The 25,436-nt window shown below is 35.0% G+C and overlaps 1 protein-coding gene across 2 annotated transcripts in view; it reads right to left on the bottom strand.

Moving 5' to 3' along the window:
- The window catches only part of LOC149187654 (purple acid phosphatase 2-like), a 154,570-nt gene that overhangs the window by 50,346 nt on the left and 78,788 nt on the right, over window positions 1-25,436 (bottom strand). For both annotated transcript variants that reach the window (XM_089411425.1, XM_089411426.1), the window contains exon 5: window positions 9,423-9,561. In XM_089411425.1, coding sequence (XP_089267551.1) covers window positions 9,423-9,561 — 139 coding nt within the window. The remainder of the gene's footprint in view (window positions 1-9,422; window positions 9,562-25,436) is intronic.

Below are 25,436 nucleotides of genomic sequence, written 5' to 3'. Positions count from 1 at the left end.
TGATGCGACACTTGTAAAAGGCGAACGATGGACCGAACCAACACTTGTACAAGATAATATAAGTTAAAAAGCCGAAAAAAATGGAAAGAAACAAGCAAAACAACACTCACAGAAGAGAAATGAAAAAAGCAATAGAAAAAGTGACAAAATATGACAAAAGGAAAACTCGCCCGAAAAAGCACTGCAAACTCCACCGAAGGCTCCTTGATCTCCTTGGGAAGGCTAGAGCTCCAAGACAGAATGTACAAATGAGCTCTAGGTTTATATGGATTTAGACCAATTAGGGTTTATGATGTGCATGCCTAAAATCAAGGAAAAACTGACACGACAGAAATCCAAAAATAGTAAGTTGTGTTATCCTTCGGGAAACTAATTATCCACTCCTTATTTTCTAGGGATGCTTTTTGCTTTTCTACTCTTTTATTTTTTTCTTGTTTTGGGAAAACTGGCCATTCACACTGCCAAGGAAGATTGCACAGTTCCCAAGGACTAGGCAACTTCTTAACTCAATGCATTGCAGAATTTTTGAGTTGATGGAATGCTTTGTGTAATTTTTGGGCTTAAAGCGGGGCTTCCATTCAGAATTACGCAGTTTCTTAGCTCAAAGCAGACCTGCCTATCTGGATTGCACAATTCCAATCATCAAGGTTGGCTTGCCTTCCAAGATTGTGCATTTTTTGGAGTCAAGCCCAACAATGTTACAAGGTCAAGTAAAGAGATAGCTTGTGTCTGAAAGATGTCAAACCAGGATCAATGCATCACAAGAAAAACATGAAAATATAAGTCTTTTATCATAACATGAATACATGACAATAGTGAAAGATAGGCTCTCGTGGACAGAAGGAAGGCTCCAAAATCAAAGCATGGGAAAAATTTCAGAGGGTGGTTGTAGTGGCGACAACAATAGGTTAGGATATCATCTTATTATATTTAAGTATTAATAAGATTAGGTCTCACACTCTTTAATTCATATAGTTAGCTCCCAAAAGTTTCCATAATAATCAAAATATCAAATGTTAAATAAATTGACTCAACACCACATCACCCCTCATCCATGTGACTCTTAACATAAGATATTTCCTTTAATTCTTAATAACCCTTAAGTAGTCCTATGCAAGGAGAGTGGAATACAAAAAAAAAATAGAATTACTTCATCTCTATTTAGCTAATGGTTTCCTCAATATTCTTAGGCATAACACATGCAATGCATTGTGATTGAACACGTCATACTAGATTGAGTGGGTATGGATCCTATGTCAACCCCCATAACTATATTTATTTATATTTGTAAATCTATCAATACTTTCTTATGCCTCCCCCAAAAGAATCATGATTTTTTATGCAATATCTAAATTTTGAATGTCTTATGTCAACTAGACATGTGAGGGAATTCATTGTTTTTAAACCCATTTTTTCTTGCTTCAAGTGGATGAGGCTATGAGGTTATAACACAGCAAATTTAGTTCCATAAACTTGGTTCCATCTTCCATTTAGTTACGGTTTATGAATCTCATCATACTTAATCAGAATTATAACTTAATTCATATTTAAAAATAATACATAGGAGGAAGAACTTAAAAGTGGATGTTGTCAAAGACCTACTTGAATAAAAATACATCTATATATAAAAAATGCCTCTAAATATAGGTGAAATATCTCAGTTGCTAAACAATCAATCAACATGTTAGTGACTATGGTTTGGATGCTTCAACATTATTCACTTGCATTATTTGAATTCTTTTGGGAGTGACTTGTTAATGCCATATATGCCTTATGCCTTATGAAAATCAATCAAGTCCAAATAGGCTAGTCAACGTTTTTCTAAAAAATTATAAAATCATTAAATACAAATATATAGTTAAGATATGATGACACCATCACCATACTATAAGCATTGTCGAGAATGAATTATGGGATATCAAACCTCACGCATCCATGATTTTATCCAAGCTATATGATTTTTGGGACTTCAGATTTGAAGCATATCGGTATTCAGAGTGGTCGGCATCTTCAACACAACCTTCGATCCCCTCTGTTTTAGTTTCTATTTTAGTCTATTGTTTTCTTATTCAGTTGCATTGAGTATGGGTGTGCACTTACTATCCTCTTTGGATGTCCCCTTTCCATCTTATTATGCCTTCTCATCCTGTCAAGTAGTTTTCATAGCTCATCACCATACTTCCTGATTATTTTCCATTTTTTCAGTAGCCTTACTTATTTTCTCCATAATTTATAGTCATCATCTCCGCGTCCTTGCCTGCCCTATTGCTAACCACTGTCATTGTATTCTTTGTCATCAATTTTGGAGGTTGAACATGCAACATCAATGAGTAATGTGTCAATGCTAGGATAGGTACTTTGAATGTAGAGGATGATATCATGCTCGTCAGAGAGTAGAATCCTTGAACAAGCACTACCACACTCATATGCCACTAGAAACTAAAGCTAGTCCCACTGAGGAAGATCTTGAAATTGATGTTGATTGAGGATGTCTACTCGACATGGATATCATGGAGGAAGTTGCAGCCTGGGTACCTATTGACAGGGAAAATTGTACCATTAACAGTAAAGAGATCTCCCTGGAATGAAGTCTCAATTAAACCTCGCACCGTCTGGGATAGGAATCCCATATGGTATGTGGGCCCAGTTTCCACCATGTGCGTTTCCTCTTGGATTTCAAGTGATGAGATGTTAACGTGAGGGAAAGTATGAAATATCCAGAGAATGAGGATGAAATCAGCCCACAATTGATAAACTCATAATACAAAGCACAAGACCCAAACAACACAACACTAAGAAGAAGTATGTCTCAATAGGAATCATACACCTAACACCATCTAGAACATACAAGAGTAAGAAAGTACTAGAAGTTAATAGCTAATTAGTTCACAATAGGTTACTAGTGTTAGTGTGGAATGAAACATCAAAGATTCAAGAAAATATATGAGAAATATGTTAGTTTATGTAGCTTAAACAAGTGTTCTAGTCTCATATTATGTCTACAAGGATAGGGAACACATTTTCTTCGATACGTAGAAAAGATTTCACGAGAAAATTCATTGATTAGATTTAATTAAGCAGTTAATTAATTTTCCTAAGTCTAACTTAAGGAAATGAGCTTACTTAATCAATATTAATTGGGGTAACTCGATTTTCCTCTAGAGACTTCAGGAAAAGTCACTTGAAGGGGTAAAGATGATCTTAGCCATCCATTGTGATTAGATCATGGTTGTTGATTCGTCAACAAGAGATTATAAGAGGAAATCGAAGGAAATTTGGAGAACACATTGAGACTCAGAGTTGCAGTGAGAGCAAGGGTACAAAGGTAGCCCAGCGACACAAGTAGCAAGGGAATAGAGGCTGAATTATTCTGCAATGACGCCGCAATAGCTAGTGCAAGTTAGCCAGTGCGTGTTACCGAGCATTAATTCAATTTTTAGGTGTCAAAGATAGTTATCAAAGGAGATGTGAATAACTCAGTCGAGTTGCAAGAGAAATCAAACGGTGCAGGAATGATTTTCCTAAGGTAGTGCGATTTCTAGGAAGGTCACGCACACTTCCAGATTTTTTCAGTGTGAGTTGCAAGTAGGAGGTGGATTTTATTTGCAGAAGGAAACTTTGTGTTTCGAGATCAATTCTAGTAGCGGAGAAAATTACCAGAGATTTTCTGATGTGAGGAAAGTAGTTGATGTAATCTTTAATTTGCTGAAGAATTAATAATTAAACCCTCATTTGTAGAACTGGTTTTCCCTTCGGGATTTTCCAGGGACATTTGTTCGAAAATATTGGTGTTCATTATTTTTGTGTGTGTGCATAATTTTTTCAGTTCCTATGGTTTATTATTTTCAATGAAGTTGCAGTTGTGTTTTATTCATTATTTGTCGCAAGTTAATTGTAAAAGAAAAATAATCTAAACAGATAGGCAAATAATAACTAGTAATTGCAACATAGTTTAAAATTTCACATGGTATCATAACATATATGAGGGTAGAAGGAATATCTCCACAGGAACGAGAAGAGAAAAAAGCCAAGAGTTTTAAGCCAGTTTGATTTCTTTAGTTATTTCTCTAGTTTATTTGCATTCGCTACATTTCCATATTTTCCAGAGATGGCTACAACAGGTTTGAGATATCAAGACAGGTTATATGGAACCTCAAATTTTAGCATATGGAATGCCAGAATGGAATTCCTTTTGGATGAGGATGGACTGAAGGAGTATGCAAAAAATGTGATTTCCATACCGACAGATCCATAACAATAGGTCACCTACAAGAAAGAAAATGCTGAAATGAAGAGGATGACCCTTAATGGATTTAAGGACCATATTGTTCCACATATCGGAGAGAAAGGCACAATGAAGAATATGTGGGACACCATAGTAAAATCATATCAGAAGCCTCCTGTAAACAAGAAGATTATTCTTAAAGAAAAGTTGAGGACATCAAGCATAATAAGGGAGAAGACGTGACTTCCTATCTCACCAGAGTTTGACTTATCAGAGATGAGTTAGTTGAAGTTGGAGACAAGGTTAATGACGACGAGCTAGTGCATATAGCACTCAATGGGTTTTCCAAGGAATGGAGCATGTCTGTCCAAGTGATTTCTAAGTGAGACAAACTTCCATATTGGGATCGCTTATGGAGTGATTTCATTCAGTAGGAGTTGAGGTTCAAATTAGTCAATGGAACCATTAGCAGCGGCAAGGCATCGAAGGTTGAGAGGGAGCAGGAAAATATCACCTTAGCAGGGAAAGGAAAAGAGAAGAAGAGTTCCAACAAGGGACCAAGCTCAAAAGGAGAGAAGAAGAATACAAACCTATCAAAGGTCAAGTGCTATGGCTATCACAAATTTGACCATTATGTCAGCAATTTTCCTCACAAGAAGAAGAAGGGAAAGAAGCAAGTAGCAGCTTCAGCATACACAAATGAACTCTCCACAAGATGGATTAGGAATTCACAATAATATCTTGCTTGTCTAGCTCAACTTCATAGGGTGTCTCGTACATAGACAATGGAATATTATTTCATAGGACGGGAGTTAGAGAGTACTTCTCCAATTACAAGGAGGGCATCAATTTCCCGATTCAGATGGGGAACAATTCTAACCCAATTGCAAGAGTGACTATTCTATTTCAAAAAGAGAATGGAAAGACAATTCATATCCATGATGTGTTGCATGTGGCAGACTTGGGGATGAATTTGATCTTTGTATCCATCATTTAGGAGAAGGATATGATGTTTTATTTAGAGGGGAAAAGGTTTTTTTGAAGCACAAGGATAAGTCACTTATAACAATTAGGGTGAGGAGTGGCAACAAACTAAAGATGGACACTCTGAAGGCACTCATTAATAACAACAGTATGAGAGACCAAGGGAAGCTATGGCATGGGAGGATGGGCCATATTCATCATGGAGAACTTAGATTACTTCATGAGACAGTGACAGGTGTTCTAGAGGTGAGCATGAAGCACGATGATGTTTACAGAGGATGTTTTTTGGGGAAGTTTACGAAAGAAGCTTTTCCAAGGAGTGATGGTAGATCACAAGGGATACTTGACCTAGTATATTCAGATATATGTGGGATGATGTCAATGAATTATCTTAGGGGATACGAGTACTTCGCTACTTTTATCGATGATTTCTCTCGGAAGACCTGCATCTATTTCTTGAAGACCAAGGATGAGGTCTTCAGTCACTTTCAAGAGTTTAAGGCTCTAGTGGAGAATGTGATAGGAAGAAAGATATGGACTCTTCAATCAGACAATGAAGGTGAGTACACCAACAAATATTTTTAGGATTTTTGTACCAGGGCAGGAATTAGGATAGAGTGGATAGTTCCTTACAAACCGCAACAAAATGGGGTTGTTGAGAGGAATAATCAGTCTATTTTAGAGGCAACGAGAAAAATTCTATATGACTAGGATCTCCGACGTTATTTATGGGCAGAGGCATGTAGTGTGTTGGTTTATATTCAGAACAGGGTCCCACATAGATTGCTTTGCAAGATGACACCTGAGGAGGCATTCACTGGGAAGAAGTCAGATGCCAGTCACTTTAGGATATTTTGCAGTCTATTATATTGTCACATTCTAGGGGAGACATGTTCGAAGCTAGATCAAACTACAAAGCGAGGTTACTTCATTGGATACAACAAAACCTCGAAGTCATACAAGATCTTCATCCCAGGGGCCAAGGGGATTATAGTCAGCCAAGATGTCAATTTCATGGAGGACAAGGCGTATAGGAGGTTTAGAGAATTTCAAGCAACTGAAGATCAGAGTGAGTAGCCAGTAAAAGCTCCCAAATTTCAACAGTATAATTAGGGGCAACAGTAGAGCACAAGTACAGTGACTAGTACAAGCACGAGTTTAGGTGCGAGTGCTCCTGAGGCTTTGTAGAGCATGGAACAACAGATGTAGCATATTAGGGAGATGCATTAGGAGGATATGGAGGTGGATATTCCTAACTCCCGTGAGGTTCAGCAGACACTTAGGGATACTCAGATGTTTATGGGGACTCCTAAGATGGGCAGGAGAGAGGAGAGACAATCAGAGTGGTACACTTGCTACATGGAATTAATCAGTTAGTTGGTAGATAGCGAGCCTTCCAGCTTTGAGGAGGTCGTATAGTATCAAGTTTCGTGGGATGCAGTTGAGGAGTATACCTCAAGCATGCAGAACGATATGTGGGAGTTTGTGCTGAGACTGACAAACAGGGTGATGGTTGGATCAGGTTGGATCTATAAGATCAAGCACAATGCCAATGGAAACATCAAGAAATACAAATCTATATTTGTGGCTAAGGGGTTCTCTTAGAAGAAAGGAATAGATTATGAGGATAATTTTTCTCCTATGGCTAGGTACACTTCTATACAATTCATGATGTCATTAACAGCGTAGATGGAATGGTAGATCCATTAGATGAATGTCAAGACGATGTTCTTGAATGGTGAACTAGAGGAGGAGATGTAAATTGCAAAATTGGAGGGCTTTGTCACACACAACAGAGAGACCCACGTGTGCAGATTAAAGAGAGATTGGTATAGGCTCAAGCAAGCTCCTAAGGTGTGGTAAGAGCACATCGACAAATGTTTACATAGCGTGGGCTTTGTGAAGAGTGAGGCTCATGCTAACCTCTATTAAATGGTAGTTGGAGGATATGTTCTCATTCGTATCCTATATGTGGACGAATTTCTCTCGATAGGTTCACTGGGGAACCAAAATTTGAATGTGCAGGGTGAATTTTTTATTTTATTTTTTTGGGTGGGGGGGGTGTTGTTGTAGCCACTGCAACAATTAAAATTGTTCATAGGGAAAAAGTACCATATATAGGTTTCATCTTGGGTACCTAATACAATTCACATCTAGGGAATGGAAAATCAATATATGCACACTTTGGATTTAATTGGTACATGAAGAAATTACTAGGCAAAATTTTATTAGACATGAATGAAGCATTGGAGGAAATTCTTCTCATGATGGATAAATTGCTTTGATTAATTAATATAAAATTTAACCTTTAAAAAAATAAATAGGAATTCCAAGCATTCTATATGAGATCCATCCTTTTAGTTGTTGGAATCCCTTATAAATATGGAATGACTTGTTTGGATTCATTGATCATTTTCTTATAGTTTTTTTTGTAAGGTAAATGATTTGTATTGCCTTCAAATATGAGAATACATGCTATATCAAAGAACTATGGAGTGGTCAATCATTTGGAGAGTTTTGTCTTTTAAAAGAGGCATAGGTAAAAATATGGCCAAGTGAGGCCAGTTCCAAAATACATAAACTAAAAAACATGACTTCAAGGCCTCGAGAAAACTAAAAAGATAACTAAAGTAGAAAAACAGAAACCATAACGTAAACTGACTAGCTGAGAGGAATTTTTTGAATTTATGGCTTATATAGGTTACTTATTACTACTCGAGCAGTAGCTGAAGTCTAGAGGAACACCTATGTTCTTCTCAATGTGCCCCAACTGACGATCTAGTGTTGTCATTTGGTGTTGCATATGACCCAAGGTGAGGAGAATATCCTCTTAGCTTTCGTGTCTATTTAAAAGTATTGTCAATTAAAAATTTCATGTGCCAGTAGATGTCCAATGTGTACATATATTGGTTATACTGACCACGTGTGTGCTTGACATCAAGAACCCAATCTTCAATATTTGTAAGAACTTGAATGTTTGAGAGAATGTGTCTATGATGGAAATATCTTATTCAGCCTGAGCAATCTCTACCTAGGTTGGTGGGGGAGTAAGCTCCTAAAACTGTACCACCAAACTCTATGCTTGGACCTATGCCCAAGTACACCCATGTTCCTCATGTTCCTAATAATAGGTAGCCCCATGACGAACACAAGCATGCTGACGAGGCATGTCTATATCTCAACAAGTGGAACTGTTCTGGGTACGAATGAAGGAACCCTCAAGGATGGGAAAGCATTGAGAAGAGGAGAGAAAACAACGAATGACAGTGGCCTTCTAAGGGGTCTTACTCAGAATAGAGAGCTCAAAGAAATGAATAGAACTAAACAAACCCCCTAACACCAAAAGGGAGTGAAATGGAGGACCACGTAAAGCTATGACATCACCTAAGTAGTCAATAGACACAAGATAGAAAATGAGAATCAAATTGAAATTAAGAGTAGAGACCACAAAGTCAAACTTGTACTAAGAGTAACCAGAGCAATGAATATTAGGAGAGGTAGCCATGTGAACCAAAGGTAGCTAACAAAAGAACTCGCTTGGCATCTCTTCTCTAAGACTTGCCTCAATTGTAGAAATAGACCCTCGCCAAAAGCTAGGAAGGGAAAAGGCCAACATGACTATGGAAAACACTTCATTTAGCCAACTTTTCTAGTTGAGATACCAAAGACTTGCGCTTGAGTACAAATACATTTTCAGCATCCAAATAAAAGGCTTAGTTATATGGAAGGACCTTGATATATATTATATGCAACAACTAATTTGCTAGGGATGTTACTCCATTCCTTGAATCTATAAAATTTCCTTGTAATTAACACCATCGGATATAAGTTAAGAGGATAACTTATTTTTCTTGTTCAATTTTTTCTAAGTTAAGAGGATATATATAAATTTAGAGTAATAGATAAAAAGAGATAACACTATATGAACGAAAGAGTAAATTTCAAAGACATTGTGAATACAATTAAATAGAAAGAATACCTCATTATCTTCCATTGCACAAGATATTCCACTTAACTTGAGGCTTATCAAAAAAATATGGAAAATAATTCCATTTATAATGGAATTAGTTGAAAATATTTGTTAGACATATAATTTTCAATTAGGTTCTATCTATATTCCTATTATTCTTGCATTTTCTTTAGTGATGAAATTTTTTAAGGAACATACTTACAAGCATAGTTTTTCAAATGATATTATTTCATAAGGACTTACCAAATGCCGAGTATGAAGCAAGAACAATGATGTAAGTTGATGCACGTTTAATAGAGTACCAAAATGGGCTTGTACTTCCTGATGATAGATATGGAACATAGTACCTGTGTGAATATGGTACGAAAGGATGTGTTTCTCCCTGAATAATTCCAAGACACGAACATCAATTAACAAGATTTCCAAGGTAAATAAAGAGTCATTTCATGAGCTCATAATGTTACAACAATAACATTGTTTACCAAGAATCACATATATGCAACTAGATTAGCATGAGAAAAGAAAAAATGTGGAGATGAAAGCCATCATATTTATTTATCTGGTATCTGATTTCTATAATTAAGTGTAAAATGTACAAATATTGAAGTGGTGTGTATGAATATATAAATTTCATATGTTTCATTTCATAAACCATTTCATCATGTATTTATTTGCATTTTATGTAGGTTTCGACTCTAAAAATTTCAATGTTACATGGAACATAGATCATTTCAATTTAATCTTGAAAAGAATAACACCCAATAATTTGACGATATTTAGTTTCACCTTACATTTGTTAGCAACATCTTTAGGAGTTGCATTTACCTCTCCTAGAAGTTATATTCTAATGAAATATACATGTAACTAAGCATTAAGCACATTAGCCTATGATGTAAGATATTATATCCTCTCATAGATCCTATGCCCCTTGCAGAGATATGTTTACAATGGGAAACCTAGCTTTGGGTCATAAACAAAATCCAAGAAGTGTGTAACAAGAGGAATCAATATGCATATTACTCTTCATTTTCATTTTCAAGTATATCCATTGGTTCCACATTGATTCACCCATCATAAATCCATACTTAATGATAGTTCACAATTATAATTGATGATTGAATTATTTTTTAGGAGAACAAGTTTATCGTTGTGTGAAAATTGTTAAATATGTTTAAGGTTTTTTATGGTTTCAAATTTATGTTACAGTTGGGTGTTACAGTTGGGTTTTGAATTGAGGAAGAATCTTTGTGCACTAAAAACATCCCCATGTATGATGATTTTTAAAATATATCACCATTAATGATCTTCATGGTGATATATTTCATTTGATTAAACCTAATTAAATCTACATGTACACTTGATTTTTGACCTTCTCAACATTTAACATTGAGGTTCTATAAGTATTAATATTCATGGGAGATGATTCAACCATAAATTCTATTGCATTTTATCTAGAGCATTTTGGAAACATAGTCTTTCTTAATTTAAAATGATATATATATATATATATATATATATATATATATATATATATATATATATATATATATATATATATAGGATTATTCACGGGATGTACATTAGATGGTGATAGAGTCTACTATTAAAGAACTAATTGTGATGTTGTTGATTCAAACCTTGCCTAACATGTGTTGTGCTTGAGGGATGTGTGATGCACCTATAGGTTATAGTGGTAGCAATCGAAATTTACCTTGTATCATACAAGTACGAACCCAACCTAATTGTCAATTATTCTAGACTTATGTATATAAGTTTCTTCTTATCATTGTTTTAGATATAAAGTGGCTATTTCTAGTAGTAAGTTTTCATCTTATGGTAGTAATTGTCCTCTAGTATGATGTTTCATAGTTTATGTCCAAATTATTTTGTAACTCTTATTTTTATATATTAGACTAGTATTGAGTAGTTATGTTATGTCTTGATTCTAAGAATGGGCGTTCTTCTATCTAAGGCTCTCATTAGTTTGTAAATATGTGTTTTCACATATATTAATGAAATAATGAACCTTCTAAGAAATTTCTTTGATTGGCATGCTACCACATCTTTCTTTCTCCCTCTCACTCATTTCATCTCAAACCAATAATAGGTTTAAGTTCTCCCATTAACATAGATGGATTCTCCATACTTATCTATCTTATTAAGTTAGAAATACTTTGAGTATAAGAGGTAATGTTCATGAGAAAAATAAATAAAAAATTAAAGTTTTCCGTAGCAATTATAGCCTTTTTATGAGAGATTTTTCGGTTGAACAGAAGTCTACACTCAAGGATTGGTTATCTTGTGGGGTTTATGATTTGTTCCCTCGGCTCAAGGTTAAAGAAAGCTCTGCAATCGCTAACGTTGAAGCCAGTTCCTCTTGTCCCCTCAATCCGCTTCTATCTTCAAATCTCTTTCATTCTGGCTTAGCTGAGAGTGGTCTACAGTCCGATCTATGCCTAGCAAGTGATCTGGTTTCCTTCAAACCCAGCCTTAGGGTTCGTTCTTCTCTTATCTCAAATGACAAATGAAATTTCATGTGATTTATGCTGAAAAATCTCTCATAAAATTGATATGGATCACAGAAGCCTCAATTCAACAATTATAGCCTTGTTAATATGTAATGCTTGAATAACATAATGAAGTAATGTTGTCTAAGTGACCATACATAATTAGAAAATAAACTAGTTATGTTGTAATACAACTACATTGTGAATGACATAAAAAAGGGATCAACTCCATTATTATTTTGAAATAAATGTATATCTGTTACATGTTGTGTATTTAGAAAAAAAATGTGGTATTAGAGTGGAAAGATCAAAAGTTTATGTTAGAAATTGAAGAAACCATCAATTGTAAAAATTGCACAAAAGACAAAGTTTGTTACACTATGTTAAGGGAGTTGTCGGAGCCATTGTTATACAGAAGAAAGAGTTACTACTTGAAAAAAAAAGTGACCACCATATTAAATCAAATACTATCACTGTCTTATTGCAAAATTTAACTAACCATCATTCAAAGAATTGAATTATGGAGGAAGAGATGTCTTGTCCAATACCATTGTGGAGGATTTTGATCCACTAAGGAAAATAATCATCCCTACCACATATAGGGCTATTGGAACCACTGTATTTGTTCACTAGGTAGGCATATCAAAGTGGTGTAGCTTATTTCAAATGTGAGTCCCACAAATTAGGTTAGTATAGATGTGTATAAAAGAGTCATTGTCTTATACAAGAGCCATCAGAATAGTCACCATTTCTATTTACATGATGTTTTTGTTTCATATATGCCAAAGTCATGGGAATTAAGGAAATTGAGGAGTGATCATTGAATGGAGGAGAAACAAAGGTAAATTTGTGAGACTAGTGTCTCTAATTCGTTGCCTATCAATAGATGCTAAAGTTGAAGGAAAGGATTTACATCATATCTCACTTATATCTTGCTACTCAATAGATACTAAACCTAAAGGAAAGGATTTACATCCCTATCTCACTAATTTATATTACTACTAAAGATTTCAAGGTATATTTAACCAATGGCTATGAATAGAGGAGGATATATATAATTTCTAAATTTTAGAATGTTTCAGTTTGGAGATTATTTTAATAAAGAAAAGGGGGTAGTTGTATGATTCTTATTTTACTTCTTTATCTTAATAACATAATAATTGAAGATATTGACATAAAAAAATGTAAACTTGATAAAACAAACGAGTGAATGGCCAACATAAAAGTAGATTATGAATTTTTACCTTAACTAGTTTAAATTCCCAACAATAAATTCTCACATAGTGAGAGTGATATTTTGAGTTTTAGAATTGTCTATACTTAAATGTAAAACCTTGTATATAGAGTTCTAAAAATCCTCAATAGAGTCAAAAATAGAATTTAGTTTTTGAAGTTTATAAACACAAACCAAAGCCATATATACAGCACACATGCAAAAGAATTCTTCTATTTGTCTTCAATATCATTATAAATATGTGTAGGGTACAAACGCAAATGCTTTTATTTTGACTAATATATATATTTAAAATAGATATGAATTAATAAAATATATATATATATATATATATAAAGAGAGAGAGAGAGAGAGAGAGCTTTAATTCCTAGAAGAAGAGGAGGTAAATATATAGGTTTCAATTTTTTGTTTCATTAGAGATACTTTAGATGTTTAGCAAAGAAGCCTTAATACCCTACAAATGATTAAAAATATGACAAGAAAATAGAGGAGGTTTCAATGTTTTGAGAGGCCAAATCTTTGAAAACAAGAGAGGATCTATTGTAGATCAATCTTACCATGGACAACTACATAGATATATTAGGAGTTTCAAAAAGTTTATATTTCTACCCTCACAAGGGTCATAGGAAATCTAGATCGAGCACTATGGATGTCGCTTAATACGAATTGTTATCCAATAATTCAGGAGATTTGTAATTCAATAGTTCAGGGATGTGGAATCAAAGAACTCAAGAATTTGACTAGAGCGACATGTTTATGAGAGTTATAGTGAAACTTTATGAAGCCCTACCTAATCCAAACAATGTTTTCAAAGAGAAATTTATTTAAGCAATTTACATTTAATGTGTATTTGTCATAAAAAAAATTAATAGTTAGTATTGCAATATTAAGAGTGGGTGTTAGAGTATAAACCTTCAACAATGTAATAAAGTATCTTCACTAGATACCCCCTAATTTTACCATATACCTATCAATACTTACACAACCCCAATGCCCCTTATCACTTCACCCTCAATACCTACAATATATTGACTCTATTTTTCACAATTTTAAAATCCTCTTTAATGAATGAACATGATAAGGTATTGGTCAACGTGGTGAAGCCCCTCTGTGTTTAAGTGATTCTAGATTAAATTAGATAATAAAGTAGTTACATTGTATTGGTAATACAACTAACTCACTAATGATATAATAGGAGATCAACTCAATTGTATCAACTGGCTTCATTATAATAAAAGAGTATATTTTACATGAGATGGTTGAATTCATTTCTAATCATGCTTACAAGATTTATTATTTATTGAGGAAATTAACAAATATAACATAAAACTAGCCATCTCATCCTAATCACATGAAAATAATTGAGTTGATTATTCCATGCATTTCCTTATTTAGTTCATTCTCAATTATTGTTATATCACAAAAAAAATATATAGTAAGAAAAGTATAACAGAGACGATGCAACAATAAATTAGTTCATTTATTTTTTTTTTACGATTGTAAATTTCATCATATCACCTCAATGCACTAATTGTTACCTATCTTGTGATGAAGTTCGTAACAGCGAGATGATGGGTCCAATCATGACCATATCATATTTTCTTCCTTTACAATGAAAGAATAAATAATAAAAGTATTATTTTATGTAATGATTACATAACACTCATCCATAATTGTAGGGCATTGATTTGAGTATCTCATATGGAACTAAATATCTACTGTGTTTTTATTACCTATTTTCATCATATGTAATTTATCTAAATTTGTGTTACAAAATGTTGATCGATATGTGAGGAAGGAGCATCCCTAAGGTTTTGGAAATGTTCCATCAACCTAAACTATCTTTAGTTTTGTTTTGTTTTATTTAAAAAATTTAGATTTTTAGTACACAAACAACAATTTAGTGTTTTGACTAATTCTCTCTCATACTTTTGAATCATGAGATGAATTTTAGATATGTTCTAAACGAGACATTGTTATACCTTGAATCTAAATTTGCTAAGAATATGTTGTGTTTAGACCCTACACCTAAGTCTAGAACTAACACACAAACAAATTCCTACACAAAAAGTGGCTTAATATTTTGACTAGTGTAAGCTTATTCCTTAGATTTGAGGCTAAAAACTTTGATATATCAATGAAACATATTTCTACATTCTCACAAATTCTTGGAAACATTGACTGCCATGTAGGTGTCCAAAACGAATGTGCGATAAGTTTTATATTTTATTTATGTTTTGATATAGGCCAAGTATTTCAATTATAGAGCACAAGAAAAAAGGACAATTTTGTTTATTTTTCCAATTTGACTTTGACTATTCAATATTGGACACTGAGTAGCATTTGTAATATAAATAGCCAATTGTTAGCTCTTATTAATTGTAAAAATATTTGAGTTACCTAAGGAAATGAAAAGTATTTGGAATCGAATAGTTATGGCCTCAAACATAAATATGAGGTTTGTAACTTATCAAAGGGAAATTTTCTCTCCATGCTTTGAGATTTATATTGTTGTTGGTTCTATGTGGTTATAGAGACTTATGCCTTGTCTTTGAGATTGTAAATAGGATTAATGGCATTGGCCATTGAGTCAATAAAGTAATGAGGATTATTGTTGAAAGCATTTGCCATAAATTTTCCTATGGATTTTTATTTAGTTACAAACTATATGTGAAATGTCTATTCGAATTTAATGCATTTGCAGATATATAGTTATTTTGTTTGTGTCCACTACGTGACTTTGTTCTGTATGTCTTAAACCCTACGTCAAGTAGTATCATAGCTTCTGTTGTGAGACTCTGACCATAGCCTTATGCTACATCAAGTGATATTAGAGCTAAGGCTATAAATTTAGGAAGGAAGAAAGTGATATTTTTTGTTTTTGGGAAGAAAAATTATGCTTTGTTGTGAATGATGGTGGTTGTTTTAACAATTGGAAATTTTTGAGAAAGTATTCTCGTTGAATTCAATACCAATAATAGTATGTGCATGGTAAATGGAGTGATAAATACCAAGAGGACTGTAATAAGTATACCTCCCATGAGAAAAATTAAAGAAATCACAACTTAGAAATAGAAGAAATGAGAAGAAGAATTGAAGAATTAGAAGTCACACTTGCTAGTAATGCTAGAGATGCTGGAAATGTTAGTGATAAGGAAGAACTAGAAATTGCAAAAGAGTGTGATAATCAAAAGAATGGTGTTGGACTACAATTGATCATATTTTTGAAAAATGGACGCAATGCTATAATAGAAGTCTCTTGTTTTGATGGTATCTTAAATGTTGATGTGTTGATCGATTGGATTGGTGAAGCAGAAAGATATTTTGATTTTTACGAAGTAGAGGACCCATATAGAGTAAAATTTGCTGCTAAAAAGTTGGCAAGACATGTTGCTTTATTATAGGATCATGTTCAAAAAAACATAGAAAGAAAGGACAAGAAAAAGATTAGAACTTGGAAGAATATGTTAAGTCAAATAAATGATAAATTCTTACTTGTAGATTATAAATATAATGTATTCAGAGAAGTCCATAATTTCATGTAGAAAACAAAAATGTCAGAGAATACACTAAATAATTCTATAGATTGGGAATTTTCTCTGGATTTGATAAACTTGAAAATCTAAGTGTAGCAAGGTATGCAAATGGTTTTAGATTTAATATTCAAGATGAAATTAGCACTTAGTATTTCACTCTATTTACAAGACATATAAAATTGTTTTGAAGGTTTAAGAGAAATTGGATAGAAGGCAATGAAACAGTGCAAAATTATATTTTCCATCAATGTTGATATTATTGATGAAGAAGAACTCGATGTGGTTCCCCTTGATTTATATGGAGTCGTGTTTGGTAGTCCCTACATGTACATGCAAGATGCAATATTCATGCAGAGAACTAACCAGTACCGCCTCGTTAAGGATGGAAAATCGTTCACCAACAACACACACAAAGGCAAGTCAAAAACTTCGTTGGTAAGTTCCAACCAAGCCAAGAAATTGATCAATTCCAACAAGAAGTATGTTTTATTTTTTTAAGAGAAAATCAATTTGTAAAAGAGTCATTAAGAGGAAAGGCATACCTGGAGGGGTGTACTAAGAAACAAAAATAGCAACTGGAAGATTTTCTTTAAGAATATAAGGAGGTGTTCCAAGAGCCTAAAGGGTTACCACCTAAGACAGAAGTGGAGCACGAGTTCTAGCCATTGCCAAACTCCCCATTGCCAAACATTTAGTTGTACAAGAAGTTTCTTATAGAAGAAATTGAGGTGAAGAAACAGTTGCAAAAGCTACTGGAACAGGGTGTCATTTGACCGAGTGCATTACCATGTTGGTCACCCATCATCATTGTACCAAGGAAGGATGGGACTTGGTGGATGTGTATTGATTACAGGGTGTTGAAAAAAACCACGCTCAAGAACAGGTACCCCCTGCCTAGGATAGATGATTTATTGGATCAATTACAATAAGAAAAATACTTCACCAAGCTAGACTTGAATTCTAGATATCACCAGGTTTGAGTCAGAGAATAAATCACCTAGAAGACTGCCTTCAAAACCAGGAAAGGTTTCTATAATTCATTAGTCATGTCATTTGGCCTATGTAATACACTGGCTATATTTATGATATTAATGAATGATTTATTGTGCCCTTTTATATATTCATATGTTGTTGTCTATTTGGATGATATATTAATATACATTGCTACCTTAGAGGAGCACATCTCACATTTGATGCAGGTGTTGGAGACATTAAAGAAGCACCAACTGCCAGCAAATATCAAGAAGTGTAAGTTTGCATAGTAGCCTTTGGTGTATCTGGGGTATGTGATGGGTGGAGGAGAGTTGAAGATAGATCGTACCAAGAGGGAGGCCATCATGAAATGTTCAGTGCATACTGATTTTTCTAAGGTTAGGAGTTTTGTTGGGGCGACAGAGTACCTGAGAAAATTCAGTCTTACTTTCAGTGATAGCAGCACCACTCCACACCATAACAACAAGTGGCAAGAGTTTCCAGTGGATAAATGGTCAGCAAAGGGTCTTCGAGGAGCTAAAGAAGAATATCAATCAAGCACCATGTTTTGGCATTACCAAACTTGCAACAGCCCTTTGAAGTGGAGATAGATGTGAGTGGGTATGCTATGGGAGCAGTCTTGATGTAGGGAGGAAGGATTGTATGCTACCATTCTGAAGTATTTTATGGGGAATTTCTTAACTAAACTACCTACGAAAAGGATATTTAAACCTTGGTGCAAAGCTATGAAGAAGTGGAAACACTATTTGATGGGAAACAAGACAGTAATCCATACATATCACCAACCACCATAGTACTTGCAGGCCTAGAGTAAGCTACAATAAACTAGGCATCATAAGTGGATGGGGTTTCTACAACAATTTCGTTTAGTGATTAAGTGCAAGAAGAGCAACACAAACAAGTTTTACAACATGCTTTCAAGGCCACCCACATCAAAGATCACAACTTTGGGAACTCTAATGCACATGGAGTCATTCACCCATGATGCATACAGAGAGTCATATTCAAATGATGGGGACTTCAGGAGGTGCTTAAGAAGTTACAAAGTTAGAGTGATGTGCATGATGGCAATAACATTATTGACTACCATCTCCAGGATGGGTTGCTCTATAGGTTGGATAAGTTATGTGTTCCTAAAGGTGAGTGATTGTAGCTGATTAGAGAGGCTCACACCTCTAAGGTCGTAGGGAACTAGTGTAGGGAAGATAGTGGCCAACTTGCAGAGGTATGTGTATTGGCACAAGATGCAAGATAAAGTACCTAGGTCCATAAGAGCATGCATGCTTCGTTGTACCAACAAGCCAAGCAACGGAAACAGGGTCTATATCATCCCTTACCTATACCCACTCATCCCTGGGAAAGCATTTCCACGGACTTTGTGGGAAGTTTACTAACAATCAGGAAGGGACATGACTACTTATTCGTGGTAGTTGAAAGGTTCAGCAAGATGTGTGTTATGATGCCTTCTAAAAATACCATCAATGAGAAAGAAGTAGTGAAATTGTTCTTTGGATAGGTTTGGGTGCTTTTGGGATACCAAGGAGCATCATTAAAGAGAGGGACACAATACTTCTCAATTCATATTGGAATACATTATGGGAGAAGATGAACACAAAGTTGAAGAGATCTACAACATTCCATCCATAGACAAATGGGTAGATAGACGTAGTCAACAGGACTTTGGTGTAGCTTCTAAGGGGATACAACTAGAAGCACCTGAATACCAAGGATGAAAATATGGTATATATATAAAACTTTATTACAATAGAGAAGTCCACACTTCTCCTGGAAAGTCCACAGTTGAAACTTCTTTTGGACATTGACCCCTTCAACTTCAGATATTGCATGTGGGAAGCAAGGAGTGAGTGAAGATATTACAAGAGATGACTTAAAGGCCAAATTTTTTATAGAGAAGATTAGGCATCTCCATATACAGGTGCAAAAGGCACTGCAAAATTCTCAAGAGAAATATAAGGCTAGGCATGATTAACATAGAATATATAAATCATTTAAGGTGGGAGATAGAGTATGGCTACAGTTGAACAAGGAGAGGCTATAGGGGCTTGGTAACAAAATCAAGGCTTTGCGGTATGGTCTAGAGATACTGGAAAATGTGTGTGATAATGCTTATCGACTTTTCTTACCACCATATATGCACATTTACTCAATTGTGAATGTAGAGAATCTACAACTCTTTGAGCCTTCCATGCTACAAGAGGAAGATGAACATGTCCTACCTTTTGTGGAGGATTTGACATCGATGCTCACGCAGAGTTGACAGAAGACATAGTTTTGTAGAAGAGGTCCAGGACCATGAGATAGGGGTAGCATGACCTTTGGTAGATTAAGTTGAAAGGAAAATTTCCAGGAAAATCTAAATGGTACACTCAAGAGCAGGTGGAGGAATTTTTTCCTCACCTTATTCAGTGGAAGTTTTAGGGACCAAAATCCTCCCAAAATCGGGAGGTGTAATTCAGATTGGATCATTATATTGTTTTTCATCCATCTTGATGTTTTCAAAGTGGAAAAAGTGGAGGAATCAACATACGGGACCATTTTTACCAATGGGACCTATTTTGGAAAAACGTGGTATAAAACCTTCCAGGAACACTTTGAGGCATTTTTGGGTAATATAATTGACAGTTAAATTACATCATTAAATTTTCAAACCAAGGTTCGTGTAGTTGTGAAGTGTTTGCGCACTATATATGCTAGGTTTTCTATTTTTTATCATGCAATCAAGTCAAGACTAATTCTTCATCAAAAGTACATACATTTTCTTTCTATAAGGCTCATGGAATCAAAATAACTTGAAACTAAATTATTCTAAAAGCATAAATTGGAAATGACCATAAAGGAAAATTTAAACTATTGACTTGAATTGAAAATCTAATCTATTGACAAGAATTGAAATCTATTCTATGAGCATAATTGAAATTACCCTATTGAACTAAATTGTAACCCTTATGCTAATTGAAAAATCAAATTCAATTATATTCTAATAATTTGAATAAAAATGGCAGAATAAACTCAAACTTTTAATATAATTACAATCTAATAGAAAAATGAAAATGCAAGCCTTGATAGATTAATAATGAATGCAATTATGATTAAAACTAATCTAATCATCTAAATCTAATACTAAGCGATGAAATCCAATTAAATGAACTAATAAAAATAAATTTTTTGTGTTGTTTTTATTTTCTAAATAGCACTTGACCTATAACAATGAAATCAGTGACTGAATGACTAAGAAATAAGCATGAATCAACAGAATTGAACTTGATACGAATTGAAAATCAATTAACATTGAAAAAAAAAAAAAAAAACTTTCTTACAACTCTACAGGAGGCCCTCCTGTTGAGTGTAAGGTGAGGTGAACTCAAATCAAATCAATTAATAATGCATGTGTATGATCTGGAACATGGTAATTTTATTGATAAACAAAGTTCTTGAATTACAAACTTAAAAGTTCTTCAAAACCTTGATATCATCTCTTTATATCTTTCAAATCGAATATATATTTATATTACATCTAGTCTTAACAACTTAAATTAGGAAATGTTGAAAGGCAAGTTTGTAAATCGACAACGCAGTTTTTAAATTCAATTAGGAAAATACATCTTGCATGATTTTCTCTGTGCTAGAAAATCATGCATATTCTCTTCATCTACACCTCAATCATCAGCTGTCATGATACTCACTCGCTTGGTATTAAGTTTTTCCACGCTCGCTTGATGTTGAAAACTACTTCGGGAAACCCTTGTGCGTGAACAAAACAACATTGATTTGAGCTTTGACCAAGTAGATTTTCAATCTTGATGACCTTCTAAGTAATCTCCATAGGTAGATTTCCGTGTCTCTAACATTTGGTATTTGATCATATATCTTTTATTCACCTTGGAAGTCTATGCATCCTGTATAACCATGGATTGAGCTACAGAAAATTCATTCAGCTATGGAAATGTTACAATTTGGTAGACAAAGAAATATTTTAGTTAATTTCACAAATAAAGTCTAGATCATAGGCTACAATTATTTGATACATTTTCTTATCCCTGAAGATGACCCAAAAGTCATTATGACTTGTAAATACATCAAAGCAAGTATAGGATGGATGGAAAGAAGGGCAAAAAGGATGTCAAAATTGAGGACAATTCGAGGATCCAACATTCCCCCATGTCGAGGATGTTGCATGTCCTCATGCAAAAAACTCAAAACTGAAGAAATATCCTTGCTACTATGATGATTCTGAGGCCTGAATAAACTCATCGATATTGTTTTGCATCCCCTTGTTTTTCACATTAAGAGACCATCTGGCTTTTCTCATGATAAGTTTTTCTTGCAACCCTTTGACATTATTTTTTAGCACTTTTTTTTTGTTTTATGACAGCCTAAATATCTAACCACAAACTATGCCACTTCCTTCTTCAGATCCGGTCAATAGTAGGACTTCTTCACTGTTTTCAATGTCTTCTGATATCCTGGGTGTCCTAAATATGGCTTGACATGAAACTCCCTCAAGATAAACTTCTTGATCCCACTATCATTTGACACATAGATCCTATCCTTGAATCTCACTAAACCATCTGTCATGAAATCATAGTTCGCATCCTGATCACTTGTACCTTATCGTAACCTGTGCCTAAGGTCCATGTACCTTCCATTTTGTTGGCCTACTTGTAAGATATAATCTTGTAAATATGTCCCATAAGAGCTCACTGCTGCAACATGGTTCATCCGCATTCTCCAATTGAGAGCATTTGTAACCTTGTTCTCCTTACCCTTAATGTATCTAATCTCAAATTAAAACTCATTGGTCATGGCCAACCACCTAGCCTTCCTGGCATTCAAATTTGGTTGGTCAAACCAATATCTCAGCCCACTATGCTCACTCATCAATACAAACCTCCTGCCAAGAAGATAATGCCTCCACAACTTCAAGGCATGAATAATAGCTTCCAACTCAAGATCGCGAGTCACATAGTTTTGCTCATGATCATTCAGTTTCCTAGACTCATAACACATTACCTGTCCCTCCTGTATCAAGACTCCACCAAGTCATCTTTTACAAGTATTTGTACACACCACGAACTCTTTATCTGGATCTGCGATCTTAAGAACTGGAGCATTTGTCAACAACTACTTTAACTGCTCATAACTAGTTGCACATTCCTCTATCCATTCAAATTTTTTACCTTTTCTTTGTAATGACGTAATAGGATATGCAATGTGGGAGAAGTTCTTGATGAACCTCCTATAGTAACCTACTAACCCCATAAATGATTTGGACTTCTTAGGAGCTTCCCACCCCATGATAGCCCTTATCTTTTCTGGATCCACTGATATGCGTTCCTTGGAGACAACATGTCCTAAGTAGTGTACCTATTTCTAAAAGAAGTTGCACTTGCTAAGATTAGCATACAACTTATGCTCTCTTAGAAATCTCAATACTACTTCTAAGTGTTTGGAAATCTCAATACCTTGTTTAGCTACTTGTAATCAATGCGCAACCTGAGGGTGCCATCTTTCTTCTTTACGAAGAAAACTAGTGCACCCCAAGGCGATACACTTGGCCTAATGTATCCCTTATCAAGCATTTCCTTCAGTTGCAACTTCAATTCTACTAACTCTGGTGTGCTCATCCTATAAGGTGCCTTTTATGTTGGTGTTTCCCCTGGTACCAACTCAATAGAAAATTCCACTTCCTTGTGGGGAGGCAACTTTGGAATCTCTGCTAGAAACACATCCTTAAACTACTCTAATACATGGTATCTCTTGAAAATTTATGCATCCTCAATATCCTTACCCTTGTCACTGGAAATATGGATTCTAAATAGTACACACCCCTTTCTTGCAACTATGTTTAGCCTGCATAATAATGACCATCCTCACTGATGTGGCCTTCTTCTTTCCTTGCAAAAATTCTATTTTCCCCATTATCATCCAGGCACTCAATAGCCTTGTCATAACAATCTACTTTGGTCCTATGAAGATACATCCAATACATACCCAAAAGAATGTTATATGATCCTCGTAGCAGTACATTCAAATGTGCTACTATAGGCATACCATTCAGCTCAAATGCACAAGCCCTTACCCAATGATGAACTCTCTTCTTAGTACCTATAGCCAACTGTACCAACCAAGACTTTGCATGCTCTTATTTTCTCAAACCACCCTGATCCACCAAGTTAGGATTAACATAACTATGACTAGATCTAGGGTTAATCAAAGTAGAAACAACTTGACCACAAATCTTACCTTCCATCTTAATAATGGATTCCTGGTGATCTGCCTGCTTTTTTTCCACATCTGCATAAATTCAAGGAAAGTTATGACCAGCATCCTCAACTATATGTGCCTCCTGAGAACTGTAGATCTAAGGCCTACCACCTTGGTACAATGGACAATCCTTCTTGCGATGATCTTTGCCACATATCCAACATTGCAATGGTCCCCTACCATCACTTCTAGTCTGCTTCTCTCTAGGTTGTGACCCATGTCCCTTCTTAACTGCATTGAACTTCTTCTAAGGAGAAACATTTTCTTTCTCACCTGCATCCTGAGGTCTTCCCCACTTCGGTGGCCACTTTCCCTTAAATTTATCATTTTCTTTCAAATCATGCTTATGCTCAGCTTTGCACTTTGACTACTCATAACAATGCTTCAACTTTCAAATGACCTCCTCCAACGATCTAGGCTCATCAAACTCAATCTGGTCTCTATATGCCACTGGAAATCCATTGATGAATCTCTGAATCTTAGCCTTCTCATCCTTGAGGTAAGGTACATACCTCAACAGCTCTAGGAACCTTCTAGTGTACTCTTCATCTATAATAGAACCCATATGCATCTCATAAAATTCCTTAGCTCTATCATTATATTACCTCTTTGATAGGTACTTCTTCTTAAAGAGTCTCTCGAAATCATCCCAAATCAACTCTTCTTCCTAAATGCCCTTAACGTTCTTCACATATTCCCACTAAATATATGTTTTCCCTTTGAGATTGAAGGTGGCTATCTTAGATTTCATGTTCTCTAAATAGTTATGCAATTTGAAGAATTTATTCATCCCTAGCAACCATGCCTCTGCATCTTCTGACTTCGTCATGTCTCCATTGAATGTAGGAGGCTTGACTTTCCTGAACTCCTTTGGCAAGTACTCACTCCTTCTATAAGGATTATGACGACGATGACGATGATAATGTTTCCTAGATGAGGAACTAGAATGATTTCGATACATACTATTTCTCCTGTCAGGTGTATCCAGTGATCTGTCGCCTCTAATTGTATCCCCTTTATCCAACTTGTAGCTAAATCGAGACCTACTACCATAGGCTCCATTAGTTTTCTCTTCCTGCTCTTCATTATTCCTCAATTGTCCCTGTCTCTATAATTCTAACAAGCTCTAAAGAATTGTTGCATTGACTTCCACATTGTTTTCCTGATCCCTTGCAAGACTTTCCTGAGCCTCAACCAACCTGTCATTGCCTGTTTTGCAAATTTTGATCTCTGCCCTCAAACTCCTTAACGTATATGTGATACCACAAGAATACTCATCTCCTTGCTACCCAAATGATCTATAGGGAGAGCCATGGGAATTGTAGTCTACCATTTTTCTCATCATCTCTAATTATGTTCTTCCTGCAAGTAAGCCATGTTAGATAAAACAAATAGATGCCAAAATCAAAACCATACCTCATTGATGTTCAAGGGAGGCTTATCTCATTTGCAAAATCAGTCCACATTAGCATGTATCATGCTAATATATACATATCATAATCAAATCAATATAACAACATCATGCATGACCATACCAACTGTATACCATGGCCCCATGCATGACAACCATAACCATGACAACATCATATTTTACCGAAAGAGAGCAAAACTTCGCTCTGATACCACCCTGTGGTATCATATTTTACCCAAAGAGAGCGAAACTTTCTCTGATACCACCCTGTGGTATCATATTTTACCCAAA

This window comes from Pinus tabuliformis, chromosome 3_1 (genome assembly GCF_031772625.1).
Source record: "Pinus tabuliformis cultivar Carrire ecotype Pingquan chromosome 3_1, CPIR1, whole genome shotgun sequence".
Lineage (NCBI taxonomy): Eukaryota > Viridiplantae > Streptophyta > Pinopsida > Pinales > Pinaceae > Pinus > Pinus tabuliformis.
Note: the sequence above shows the minus strand (reverse complement) of the source record. Positions and strands in the feature narration are given on the sequence as shown.